At 38.9% G+C, this 14284-nt stretch overlaps 1 protein-coding gene across 1 annotated transcript; it reads left to right on the top strand.

Annotated features, from left to right (window-relative positions):
• Positions 1-11990: 11990 nt before the first annotated feature.
• Positions 11991-14263, top strand: LOC117213139 (myosin-2 heavy chain, non muscle-like; the record flags this gene model as incomplete). The annotated part of the gene is made up of 3 exons (XM_033458491.1): positions 11991-12351; positions 12428-12716; positions 12805-14263. Coding segments are annotated over exons 1-3 (2109 nt in total), but the record flags the coding sequence as incomplete, so codon positions are not given.
• Positions 14264-14284: the final 21 nt, after the last annotated feature.

The raw sequence follows: 14284 nt of genomic DNA, 5'->3' as shown, positions 1-14284 counted from the left end.
GTGTGGGAAATATAGTCAATAATTTGTATTCCCAAATCCTCGAATTTCCTTAACAAAATCATTTTACATGATTTCTTTTATATACATTTATGGATTCCATTTTATATCGTGTTATTTTCATGCCTAAAATTCTTTGTAAGTGGGAGGTATGCCGTCCTTCCTTAACGTGAAAGCGATGTGATTACATTTGTCGGTATACCCTCTTTTCACTGATTTAACCAAAGTTCCAGCAATCATATGTGTTACTGCAATAATATCGATACAACCTTAGCTCGGTGGTTAGAATTACAGTATCATCCGTGAACGTTAAAATAAAGTATTTTTAGAGCTGGCCAGTATATCGGCTGTATACATACAGAGTATACGATGTAGTTATGAAAACATAACCTTGAGTATCGCCAGCACTGACAGTATGTAATCTGAAAGAGTTTCTGATATTCAGCAAAGAATATTCTATTTTCAAAGTATAATTTAACAAACAGAAGTATCTCGATAGGGAAGTTTTGTTTAATTCTGTCAAGAAGTCCCCCACATCATACTTTGTCAAATAGCTTTTCAACATCCAAAAATAGAATAGTGCAGTACTGTTTCAGCTCCAGTGCATTGATGATCTTGTTTGTTACCTTATGTACTTTTTCGTGGCGTATTTATTCTTGAAGCCAAATTGATCCGATGGAATTAAACTTCTTTCAGTGATTATCTTTCCCACCCCATTTTCAAATACTTTTTTCAATAACTTCACAACTTTTTATAAGTTTTTTGGACATTGTTGGGAGCAATGAAATCGGTCTAGGGGGAGTTTCCCTATTAGTGGACACTTATGATTTTCCTTAGATACACAAAAGAAATAATGTCATGTTTTTGTTTATTTTGCACTAATTACAGGTCAACTAAGTAGAAGTCAAAGTAAAGAAATAAGATAAATAAAATTGTCATAATATTTAGATTAAACTAACATTAAACATTGGTTATTGATTTTAAAAGAACATAGAATGGCACCTAATATCGGACATAGCGAAAATAAGTAACGCAGGGCAGCTTCAAAATAATTTACAACGATCATGAATATAGTCACCGAAAACACTCAAAAACGTCGACACAAACCTTTAGAAGTCATTCTATCGTAACCATTGAACCCAATATTAATCAATGATCCCTAAGCAAACTACGCAGACAGCTTATTTGTTTATATTTTCCGATTTCAGTGCACTGATTTTGTATTCTTTGGTCTATTTATCTTTTAAAATCTACTTTCAAAATTCTTCTTCTATTCTTTAACACATTTTTCACTTTCTTTCTCTTAAAGAAATAATTTATAAAAATACGAAATAAAAACTTGGCTCTTTTCTGATTTCCTTTTCCTTGGTTCATAGAATCTTTTCATCTTTAAATACATAACATAGATTTTTTGAAAGAATGTTGCTAGAAAATGTATAAACACAGAGTGGATATTCATGCATATTCATAGTTTTCAAAATAACGCTTAAAGAATGGAACTAAAGTATTTGCTATCTTAAGTTATGACTTGTTTCTGTTTAATAGTGTAATTTTATTGGATAACTATGATCCTTAAGAAAGGAGACATTTTTAGTTATTTTTTAAAAATGTCTAAAAATTGAAATTTTTAAAAATCTGTTACTTTCTTAGCAACTCAACAAAGGGATGCAATGTTTAACACGTGCACAAGCATAGTTACAACGATGAATGCTGCTTTACGTTTATAGGCGCAAATGGATTAAATATCACGTCCTATCGCTCTATTGGGCGGCACTCCTATATTTGATACGCTCCATTAGGAGATGAACTGATCGTTTCCTCGAGTAGGGAGCCTTAAGGTCTTTCTAATGAATTACTAGAAAATACGTAAAATACGTGTAAAAATGTACGTATTAAAAATTTTTATTTTCCTACGTATTAAAAATTATAAAAATTCTTCATAACGTTAATACTGAAAATGGTTTCTGGAAGAATTTAGTGTATTTTTTAACTTAATATATATTTTAACTTAACGTATATATATATTTAGTTATATGTCGCATTTGCACTGGGAGTAGGGTTGTGGGCGTCAAATTAATCTTCTCGAGAATTAGCCATTGGTACGGTACACACAGGCGTAGTTTATTGCAATGATAGAATTATTACAGTCTTGATAACTGATCACGGCGGTTTGGCACTCGCGACACTAGTGACGATGGTCTCGGGCTCAATAACGAATTCGCGGCCAACGGGATGACAAAAGAACATACTCACAAAGTCTAAGTCTGGTTAAAACGTGAAATAACCACTGATCGCGAAGATGTTACTCTTTAATCCATGAGATCGCGAGCGAGAATGACTTTCCCGTCCCGATGATGCCACAGAGGAAAACTATATTGGGGTGTGTCTAAGGACACGAGATCATCGGATTCGTCGAGAAAAGCCTTCGTTCAGAAAGTAGGGGATTTGGCGTTGCCGCTAATTGATCAATCTTTATACCGGTGGTTAGAAAAAGATGCTAGCCGTCCTCGAGGGAAAGTTGCTAGTGGGAGACGCCGCTCGTTGAAGAATAGATCTCCCCTATTTTCCCGTAGTTGGGACAAAGACTGTTTGTCTGTTTGAAGGACTTTAGTTGACTAAATCTTAAGATTTATAACGGGCCCTCGAGCTAGCTGAACATGTACTGCGGAGACGCATCGACATCTGGCAATCATCTTGCTCGAAGAATAGGATCTGCGTGTGGCGAGCCACGGGACAGAGACCGTTGGAATTTTTACTGTCGCGTGTCGCCACGAATATTTCTTTTAAGGAGAGCTATAGAATTACTCCATACCTTTGTTAGACAAAGCGTTCATCCCGTGACCGCGGCTACGTTCGGCGACTGACTGTCGCCTCGAGCCAGAGCTCACTATCACTAATGTCGAACAATTACAATCGGATTGAATAACTACAATAGTTTAGTTACAGTTATAGTAGACTTTAGATTGCAATGTTGCGGGGCTATCCAAAGGTTCCGGTGTCCTTTCATCTCCGACATATAGATATACATGTATATGTGACGAAATATACTAAAGCAATATTGACCCTTTGTCGCTGAAAGTATCAAACTACAAAACTTCCTTTCAAATTTTCAGAATAAGGAAATCAGGATCATGATAAATAATTGGAACATAATTAAAAATAATATATCTTCTCTATAAGATAATGAATACATTGGTTCATTTAATTTTTATGGATATTCAAACGCTTCTGTGAAATAAAACGTCAAGATTATAGAGTATAAAATTCATAGCTATGAAATAACTAAAACTCTGATGTATTATTAAAAATATACGTTAGGTTGTATGTAGTGATACATACAAAGATTACATGTACAAACCCATAATTAACACAATGCTACCGCAACCATTCTGCAATCTACCTTGCCCAAAACACTCTTCCAGTCACCTCCAAACTCTTCAATTCTCTCCACCTAACCACCCACAAACCATTCACAAACATGCAATTCTCGACAAAAGAAGAACTTATCGTCAGTTGTCCTTAACATCTCGTTCATTCATTTGGTCCCTATCCCCCTATTTCCTCCCACTGCGATGATCGCACTACATTTTTCCACGTCTCTATTCTATTCTCTGGATGATCTGAATTCTCGAGCAGTCGAGTGACGATTGATCTGTACAATTGATCGATTTCTTTTTACGACAGACATGCAAGAAATTCCGTGTTGGAGAGCGATGTTGCGAGTTCGAGTGCCTGGACCATCTGAAGAACGTTACCGGAACTGGTATAGTTTATGTCGTTGATGATAAGAATTCCTCCACGACTCAGCAACAAGAGCTACTCTGGGTGATGAGCTTAATGGTGCTGTTGCGGCTATTTTAATTTTTCAACAAGGATCCAGATGGCGCCGTTGACGAAATTCTTTCATTATAAACGTCAACGATCAACATCAGCCATCAGGGAACGAAGAAGGTACGCTGTAACGTGTCTGAGTAATTATACCTCGAGGAGTACATACAGTTATGTAATGAAGGTTCGTATGTGAGTGTTTGTTTTCTTATTTCTTTTCCCTTTGTTTCATTTGAATGGATTTTTGTACTCAAAGAGCGAGGTAAGATTACGTCAGATACGTTTTTACATATGCTAAACAAATGGAAAATGATGATGATGAATCAATGACACGTAGAAAATTATAATCTATTATATTGCTGTTATCTAATGGTGTTGTAGTTGACTGTATGGTGGATGTATCTAATGGTGTTGTAGTTGACTGTATGTTGTTCAATATTGCTATGAAACTCTTCTGATTCATTGTCACTTATACGAAGGATGGAAGTATACGAAATTGATAAAATTATTAATAATATTTACGAAGAGAAAGTAAACTGTTGGATATATGACAAAATAATTCTATTTTAAATAAGAGACTGGTCAGCGTGGTTATTTTGTTTACAAAATCAAACGAATTTAATGAATGTAATGGTAAGGAAGTAACTATAAGTGGCTGTTAAACTATTTTTATGCTTGAAAAGTAATTCGCAAAGTAATGTAAAGCAGTACTACTGAGTTGTACATAACCTCTTTCAGAATTTGTTCTTAACCTCTTGCTTCATAACTTCCTTACTTATACTCTTCAAACTTATTGACTACTTCGATGTTGTTACGAACAGAAACTGATAAAATATTAATCTTAAATATAGATTGAAATGAAAGCTTGTCACGTAAATATATATATGTCGGAGATGAAATGAAAACCGGAGCCTTCCCTATGCAATTTTGAGGAAGCCTTTTAATGCTTTAGCCTAGATTTTATCATAACTGTAATTAAGTAATTGTCATCTGTAATTGTTTGACATTTGTGAAAAGCGAAAGTGGTTTCGAGGTGACAACTGGTCGCTGAACGTAGCCACGGTCACGGGATAAACGTTTTGCTTGATGAAGACAGAAATTGCCTAGTATCGGCGTTTGGATCTTTCTCGATGTTTCCAAAGAGTGTATAACAAACTTTTGACAGATATTGCCTAGCAACAACGATTGGAACCTTCTCGATGTTTCCAGCGAGAATATAACAAACAAATGCAGTCGTATTACGAAAAAGATTTTAATCAGATATTCATTCGTGTGATCGCCTTGGAAAGTGATACATCGAGTAATTTTTCCGAGTGATTCAGCAAACGTATTTTTGTGTTATAAAATTGTTTAAAGTTTTCCCGTTGACCGTGGATTCGTTTGAACTCCGGATCATTGTTTATAGCGTAAATTAAATTCAATATTTGTAAATTTATCAATCGTTAATTTTCATTATTCGTTAAATTAGTAAATCGTAAGATATATTATTCGTTTCTTTTATTGTTCGATAAAACTTATTATTCTTTAATCTAATTAATAATTTAATTTATCATATGTTAATCAATCATATCATTTACAAAATTCATTATTCATAATATTTTGTAAAACCTTGTTTATTCGTGTAAATATATTCTCTGTTTTGAAAAACAATGGCTAATTCAAATGAAGAAACATTACGTGATTCAAATCTTAATGATACCCCGACATCAGAAGTGGGATCAAGCCCAAGTGTCACTTTGGAACAACTCATGAAAATCATGAACCAGATGACTCAGCCTAGGGAGCAAAAGTCGAGTATGGAACCTAAGGATGTAATGTTATCACGTTTTGATCCTGAAGGCACGGGCGCTGATCCATCCGCGTGGTGCTCATATACAGATGTGATTTTGAAAGACTATCCGATGCAAGATAGTGTGTTACTTTCTGCTTTAAATCGTGCCCTAAAGGGATCTGCTGCACATTGGCTTTCACAAATAGTGCGCGGTGGAAAGCTTTCCTGGCCAACGTTTAAGGAACAATTCCTTTCGCGTTTTGGTGGCAGAGAGACAGCCGCCACGGCATTAATAAGGATGTCCAGAGAACGACCGACGGAGACCGAAACTCTAGGAGCTTATGGTAGTCGCCTCCGTTCCATGTTGCAGATGAAGATGCAAGATCTAACGATGCCCGAAGTATTCAATACCTTTACTCTTTATATGCTAAACTCACAAGATCAACGCTTTCATCGATTAACGCTCGCAAATAATATCAAGACGGAGGAACAATTTTATGATGAAATGAGAGCTCATCCTTACAACGATCTGCCGGCAACTTTGTTAGGAAATACATCGGAGGAACCTGAAGTTAAACGACGCAAGTTATCGCATTACCGGGTGAAGTGTCATTATTGTGGTACTCTTGGACACAAAATAACGGAGTGTCGCAAGAGGATGCGTAGTGAACAGCGGAAGGATACAAAGGATACAAAGGATACACAACATCAGGAAAGAAACCGTTCAGCTTCATCGTCCAAGGTGGTTTGCTTCAAGTATCGTGCGGAGGGTCGTATCGCACCTGATTGTCCACAACTGCAGAACAGAAAATCCGGCTTCAAGAATGAACGTCGAGTCGACTCCTGTGTGGTAGAGCCTCCAGCTGGTAAATTAAGTCATCTGGGTGAGTCGTACCCATTTTATTTCGATTCCGGAGCCGAATGCTCATTAATCAAAGAATCCGTAGCTTCGAAATTTTCTGGCAAACGAACGACTGATGTAGTAATAATGCGAGGCATAGGGAATACTTGTGTTAACAATACATCTCAGATTTTATCCACTGTATGTATTAACGGTTTTACATTGGAGATAACTTTTCATGCCCTTGCTGATAATTACTTAAAATACGATATCATGATTGGTCGTGAAATTTTGAGCCAAGGTTTTGACGTGAATGTTACACGAAACAGTGTCGATATTTGTAAGACAAAAATAGTTAACGCTTGTAGCAGAGTCGCGGAAGATGTGATCAACATTAATGAGGTCGACACTGATGTAGTTGGTAACGATAAAGATCGATTGATTTCTGTTCTCGAGAAATACAAAGAGTCATTTATTACGGGTTTTCCGCGGAATCGTGTAAATACGGGTCAATTAGAAATTCGTATAATTAATCCCAACGTTACCGTGCAACGAAATCCTTATAGACTCAGCGAGGAGGAGCGGGGAATAGTTCGAGAGAGGATAGGTGAACTGATCCGAGCAAAAATCATAAGACCGAGTAATTCACCATTCGCAAGCCCTATATTACTTGTTAAAAAAAAGAACGGTTCAGATAGATTATGTGTAGATTACCGAGCATTAAATAAAAACACCGTCGCGGATCGGTACCCTCTTCCTCTCATAGCTGACCAGATCGCGAGACTGAGAGGGGCGAAATACTTTATAAGCCTGGATATGGCCAGCGGGTTTCATCAAATTCCTATTCACCCGAATTCGACTGAATATACCGCGTTCGTTACTCCTGATGGTCAATATGAATACATGACGATGCCGTTTGGATTGAAGAATGCACCGTCTGTTTTTCAGAGGGCCATTTTCAATGCCTTAGGTGATCTTGCTTATTCATATGTTGTCGTTTATTTGGATGATGTTTTAATTATTGCCGATACGATAGATCAGGCGTTAGAAAGATTAAACACCGTCCTAGATACCCTCGTAAACGCCGGATTCTCTTTTAACTTTTCTAAATGTTCTTTCTTGAAGACGTCAGTACTTTATCTGGGTTATGTGATTCATAACGAAGAAGTCCGACCAAACCCAGGTAAAGTACAAGCCTTGAGCTCTTTGCCCGCACCAACGACTGTTACACAGCTCCGGGAATTCATTGGTTTAGCTTCTTACTTTCGAAAATTTGTTCCTAAATTCTCACAGGTAATGAAATCTTTGTATGCTCTCACTTCCGGTAGCAAGAACATAAATTGGACGGATAAACATGAAAAAAATTAGGCAAAAAGTAATTTCTATTCTGACCAATGAGCCGGTGCTAATGATATTTGACCCCAAATATCCAATAGAACTACATACGGATGCTAGTTCCGAAGGATTTGGGGCTATCTTAATGCATAGGGTCGAAGGTAAAAATAGAGTAGTTGAGTATTATAGCAAGCGGACTAGCCCTGTGGAATCTAGATATCATTCTTATGAGTTAGAAACGCTGGCAGTGGTAAACGCCATCAAGCATTTTCGTCACTATCTGCACGGTCGGGAATTTCTTGTTGTCACTGATTGTAATTCTCTGAAGGCATCCAGTGACAAGGTACATTTAAATGACAGGGTTTACAGATGGTGGGCTTACCTGCAAACTTTTACCTTTGACATTATGTATCGGGAAGGCAAACGAATGGCTCATGTAGATTTCTTTTCGAGAAATCCCGTAGATCTGGATCATCGTACGATCAACAAAATTGTAGAGAAAGAAATCAATCTATCTGAAATCTCCGATGATTGGTTGTTAGCAGAACAACGTCGCGACCCACAAATCTCTGAGATCGTCTGTAAGTTGCAAAATGAAGAGCTCGCGGAAGATATTGCGAATACGTATGAATTACGATCTGGTACACTCCATCGTAAAATACAGAGAAAAGGTAGAACTCTTTGCTTGCCCATTGTCCCAAGGGGTTTCAGGTGGTCCGTCATTAATTATGTGCATCAGTCCATTATGCACTTAGGTTGGGATAAAACGCTTGAGAAACTATACGAGTATTACTGGTTTGAAGGAATGGCGAAATATGTTCGCAAATTCGTTGAGAACTGTCATGCTTGTCGAGTTTCGAAGGCTAGTTCAGGTAAAGTACAAGCTGAACTACATCCCATACCTAAGACCAGCATACACTGGCATACGGTACACATGGATATAACGGGTAAATTAAGTGGTAAGAGTGACTCGAAGGAGTATATCATTGTTTTGGTTGATGCTTTCACAAAATTTGTATACCTGTATCATACTCGTAAATTAGATTCCTTTAATACCATTATAGCACTTAAGTCCGCTATATTTTTATTCGGCAATCCCTGCCGGGTAATAGCAGACCAAGGAAGGTGTTTTACGGGTAAAGATTTCCAAAATTTCTGCCAGAATAGACATATTAGACTTCACTTAATAGCAACCGGTGCGAGTAGGGCCAATGGACAGGTAGAGCGTGTTATGAGTACGCTGAAAAATATGTTAACGACGGTGGAAACGACCGGGCGATCTTGGCAAGACGCGATTGGGGAGATACAACTAGCTTTGAATTGCACTACCAATCGTGTAACCAAATCAAGTCCTCTGGAATTATTAATTGGGAAGGCAGCTAGGCCCTACGGTTTATTGTTGCCTGATAATATTGAGTAAAAGGAAGTAGACATCTTCAATGTAAGGCAACAAGCGATACGGAACATAGAGACTTGCGCCAGTTATGATAAAGACAGGTTTGACAAAACGAAAGCGAAGATAGTTAGGTTTAATCTCGGTGACTTTGTGTTACGTAAGAACGAGGAGAGAAACCAAACAAAGCTAGATCCGAAATTCAAGGGTCCATTCGTGATAACGGAAGTTTTAGAGGGGGATAGATATATTTTAAAAACTCTAGATGGCAGACGGTCATATAAGGATAGACACGACAAGTTGAGAAAGATGCCAGATGGTTGTATTCCTGCTGAGTTGGATGTCTGCGGTGATGACAGCGACGGTGATAATAACGATGCGAGCACATTGATCTCTGGGAATCATTAACGCCGCATTGTGGTCATAGTAATATACCCAGTGTAGTGTATGCGCCTTTTATAATACTCCCAGTGTAGTGCTTGTATTTTTATAATATCCTCACTGGTGCCCTGCGCTTTCTATAATATCCTCACTGGTGCCCTGCGCTTTCTATAATATCCTCACTGGTGCTCTGCGCTTATTATAATATCCTCACTGGTGCCCTGTGCTTTCTATAATATCCTCACTGGTGTCTTGTGCTTTTTGTTATGCATCCAACGTGGTTATGTGATTCAACAAACTGAGATCTTTGTGTGGAGTCGAAAATGATCTGTTGTGTCATTGCGGTCTGACTGATGATTTACGGACTGCAACTGGCACTTTGAATACAACCTATAACACTAATTTGAGTTCTTTTTCATTTCCTTGCTTGTCAAATTTTCGAACAGAGCTTTGTTGCTGAATTGGACCCTTGACTTCTTTGGAACATCTAATCGAATGGTAAATAATATCAGTTACACCGAGTTTAATGTTAAAAACTCTGTATTTTAGCTGCACACGAGGACGTGTGATAGTCAGTATGGCCGTTTCGGAGATGAAATGAAAACCGGAGCCTTCCCTATGCAATTTTGAGGAAGCCTTTTAATGCTTTAGCCTAGATTTTATCATAACTGTAATTAAGTAATTGTCATCTGTAATTGTTTGACATTTGTGAAAAGCGAAAGTGGATTCGAGGTGACAACTGGTCGCTGAACGTAGCCACGGTCACGGGATAAACGTTTTGCTTGATGAAGACAGAAATTGCCTAGTATCGGCGTTTGGATCTTTCTCGATGTTTCCAAAGAGTATATAACAAACTTTTGACAGATATTGCCTAGCAACAACGATTGGAACCTTCTCGATGTTTCCAGCGAGAATATAACAAACAAATGCAGTCGTATTACGAAAAAGATTTTAATCAGATATTCATTCGTGTGATCGCCTTGGAAAGTGATACATCGAGTAATTTTTCCGAGTGATTCAGCAAACGTATTTTTGTGTTATAAAATTGTTTAAAGTTTTCCCGTTGACCGTGGATTCGTTTGAACTCCGGATCATTGTTTATAGCGTAAATTAAATTCAATATTTGTAAATTTATCAATCGTTAATTTTCATTATTCGTTAAATTAGTAAATCGTAAGATATATTATTCGTTTCTTTTATTGTTCGATAAAACTTATTATTCTTTAATCTAATTAATAATTTAATTTATCATTTGTTAATCAATCATATCATTTACAAAATTCATTATTCATAATATTTTGTAAAACCTTGTTTATTCGTGTAAATATATTCTCTGTTTTGAAAAACAATGGCTAATTCAAATGAAGAAACATTACGTGATTCAAATCTTAATGATACCCCGACATATATATATATATATGTACTACTTACTCAAACTATGGATCACATAACCTATACAAAAAAAAAAAAAAATTATTGTACACTATAAAGCAAGAGGTTAGATCTTTAATCTGTTAAGAATTAAATTTTTTATTGTAACTGCGAAAATTATAAAAGTACCAAGCGAAGCAAGTACGGAATATATGCGGAATATGAATCGCTCAACGAACCAAAGAGCGGCTCAGTGACAAAATTAGTAAAGTAAAGACCACAAATATTACAACATTATATTCTACCACAAAATAATTCTCTATACAAAAAAGGTACACAACGAATCGATTTTTCACAACGATAAGAGTCAACAGAACCAATCAAGACCAGGCGAGACTCTCATAAGACAACGATATCAGAGGGATCAAATCAGCGACTTCAATCTATGTTACAGAGTATAGTTATCAAGAAAAATTGCTCTTTTCATGAAAAGTATGGTAATGATACTCTTATAATACATTGTATATCTGGCAGTCGGATGTGCCCGTGGCCATCGGAAATGTAAAGACGACGCTTTTAGAAAGTGATAGCGCCATCGCGTTTTAAAAAGGCGTTAGAAGAAGGACGGTTTCGCTATCCAAGGCGAATCGAAAAGTGTGCGTGTTGCGAGAATCAGAGTTGATCGAGACGTCGAAGCATAGAGTCGTTAGAATTGAGTTGCGAGTGTTGTCGAGTGTTAGAGTTGCTAGTGAGAGAGAGAGAGAGGGAGAGAGTTACCAAATAGTTGTCAAGTTATTTGTTGTAAATACGAGCGTTGCATTTAGTTTTCCTGTTAATCAAACATCGTTTCTCTGTCTAACTAATATCTGTATTTTCAATCCATTATTAATATATTCCGATATTACAAGTGGGGGCTCGTCCGGGATTGAATAAGACAGAGAAACGATACGATTTAACGGAGCTATTTGTGCGGGAGTAGAAAAGAATAGAATAAAATGGCAAACGTTGAAGACGAACGATTGTCGGGTGAAGAGGATTTGACGCTGGAGGAGCTGAGGAGTAAGCTCGCACAGATGAATCTGCCTATATCCGGTGCGAGATCAGTGCTGGTTGCCAGGTTGAACAGAGCGTGCAAACCTGGTCGATCTACTCCTAAGGATTCGAAGCGTGGCGAAGAACCAACAAAGCGAGATCTAAGAAGCAAGCAGAGAGCCGAACGCAGTCAAGAGGGAGAGGAAGACCTCGAGAAGCTGAGGTCGAAAGAGCTGAGAGCGCGTCTCGTTAGCTTGGGGTTGAAGGTAACGGGAAGAAAATCCGAACTACGCGCGCGGCTACAGGCGGCCCTAGAAGGAGACGATGTATCGTCGGAAGAAGAGAGCTCCGACGAAAGTGAAGGCGAGGACGATAAACAAGGCGCGCGAGAATACAGGAGAGGCACGCGAGCGGTGTATCAGGACCGCGATGAGTATCAGCAGAAGTATATGCGTCGGTTCGATGTTGAGTCTTAAAGACGTGGAAGACTCATTAGAGAAATTCAGCGGGGATGATCTGCTGAGTGTAAATCAGTGGGTGGAAGACTTCGAGGAAATGGCAGAAGTGTGGGATTGGTCAGACCCCCACATGGTGGCCTATGCTAAGAAATTACTCGCAGGCTCCGCTCAGGCCTTCGTACGACAAGAGCGATGCGCGAAGTTCTGGGCAAAGCTAAAAAAGGCGTTGAGGAATGAGTTTGAAAATGTAGTAAGCGACCAACGTTGCGTACGGACACATCAAGTACGCATCAAGTTGCGACAATTTGGGTGAGTCCTCAAAAAAAGTTTACAGCGTGTTTCGGTCGTTACAAACAAGGCGTGGTAAGGATGTTAAGATGGAAAATTTCGAATTGAGCGCGTTGATAGACACCGGTAGTGAGCTGACTCTAATGCGAGCAGATCAGCATGTGAAAATCGGAGCGCCCAGATTAAGTCGGGAAATCGTTGGATTTCGCGGTGTCGGTTCCGGAAGGAATTTTACGCTCGGGAAATTTTCGACGAACATTATTATAGACAATGAGTCCTACTGTATAACCATACACGTAGTTTCAGACACAGTGATGCAACATTCGCTTATTATTGGCGCAGACTTTTTGGACACTGTTGAAATAAGTATAAAAGGGGGAGAATCTTTTATTAGTATAATAAAGGACGAAAATCCCGATGAGTGTCCGGAAGTCCTCAAGATAGATGTAGAGACACAGGCGAGTGAGATAGATTTGTCACACGTTAAGGACATGCAACATAGGCTAAAAAGAGATTTGAAGAGAACCAAAGCATTGCTAAGAGACGCTCAAACGATGCTGGAGATATCGAAAGGTGACTCGACGGGTAAAGCAGCTTTACGACAGCTGAAGAACCAGTTAGAAGATGCAGAATGCGCTAGAGCAGTTGCAGTTAAAGCGAAACAGGCACTGGAGCAAGAACTGAATGAGACGCAGGCTTCGTTGCAGGAAGTACTGCGGCAACGTTCCGAAGCAGTAGATCGTATTAATGTAGCTAGTCGCGAACGAACTGAGCTACTGTCGCAATTGGAAGAAAATAAAGAAGAGTTAGCAGAAGTTTTGAAGAAGTATCGGGCAGCTGTGCAGCAAGTGTCGGAGGAACGGAGAATAGTGGCAAGACACGTGGTGATTGGTAAAGTGGACCACGAGATGGTGTCCTCGTCGGATTCTTGCGGCCAGCAGGAGGACTTAGCGAACATCACGAGGAGGAAGAATCTGGCTAAACAACAGCAACAGGATGTTGTTGATGATATTTCCGAATTTACTGAGAAGGATAGCGTTGCGGGTGTGAGGGTTGTTTCAAGTTTTCGGATAAACTCGAAGAGAGTGAATGCAAGGCGAACGAAAAGACAAGGGAAGTCGCAGTCGCACGCGCGGAATCCCTCCAATAATATCGATACGAAGATTCGATATACAGAGGATGTGGATGACGAGGACGACGATGGGATTGTCGAGGACACGATGAACGTGAAGACCTTCGAAAAAGAAGAGATCATAGTCTCGGTAGATGGTAAGTTGTTAACGTCTTCCATGTACGAACCGAGCCTACGAAAATGTCACGATGCTGCCACGACGATCAAAGCCCCTGACAAGAGTGAAATGGGTAAACAAAGAACGGAGAGGAAGATAGAGGAAGAGCGAAAGAGGAGCAGTAGCATCGAGGACGAACAGACCGCGGTGTTCCAAGAGGAACGAGATCAGCTGCGTGCGGACGCAAAGAGACGGATTGAGGAGATCCAAATCCGAAACAAGCGGGCGTATAACAGGAGACGCAAGAAGGCGACAGCATACAGGACGGGAGATCTAGTGGCAATCGAGAGGATGCAGAGG

The sequence above is a fragment of the Bombus bifarius genome, unplaced genomic scaffold, assembly GCF_011952205.1.
Source record: "Bombus bifarius isolate JDL3187 unplaced genomic scaffold, Bbif_JDL3187 scf7180000008495_frag, whole genome shotgun sequence".
Lineage (NCBI taxonomy): Eukaryota > Metazoa > Arthropoda > Insecta > Hymenoptera > Apidae > Bombus > Bombus bifarius.
The sequence above is the reverse complement of the archived record's forward strand: the minus strand, read 5'-3'. Positions and strand labels throughout refer to the sequence as shown.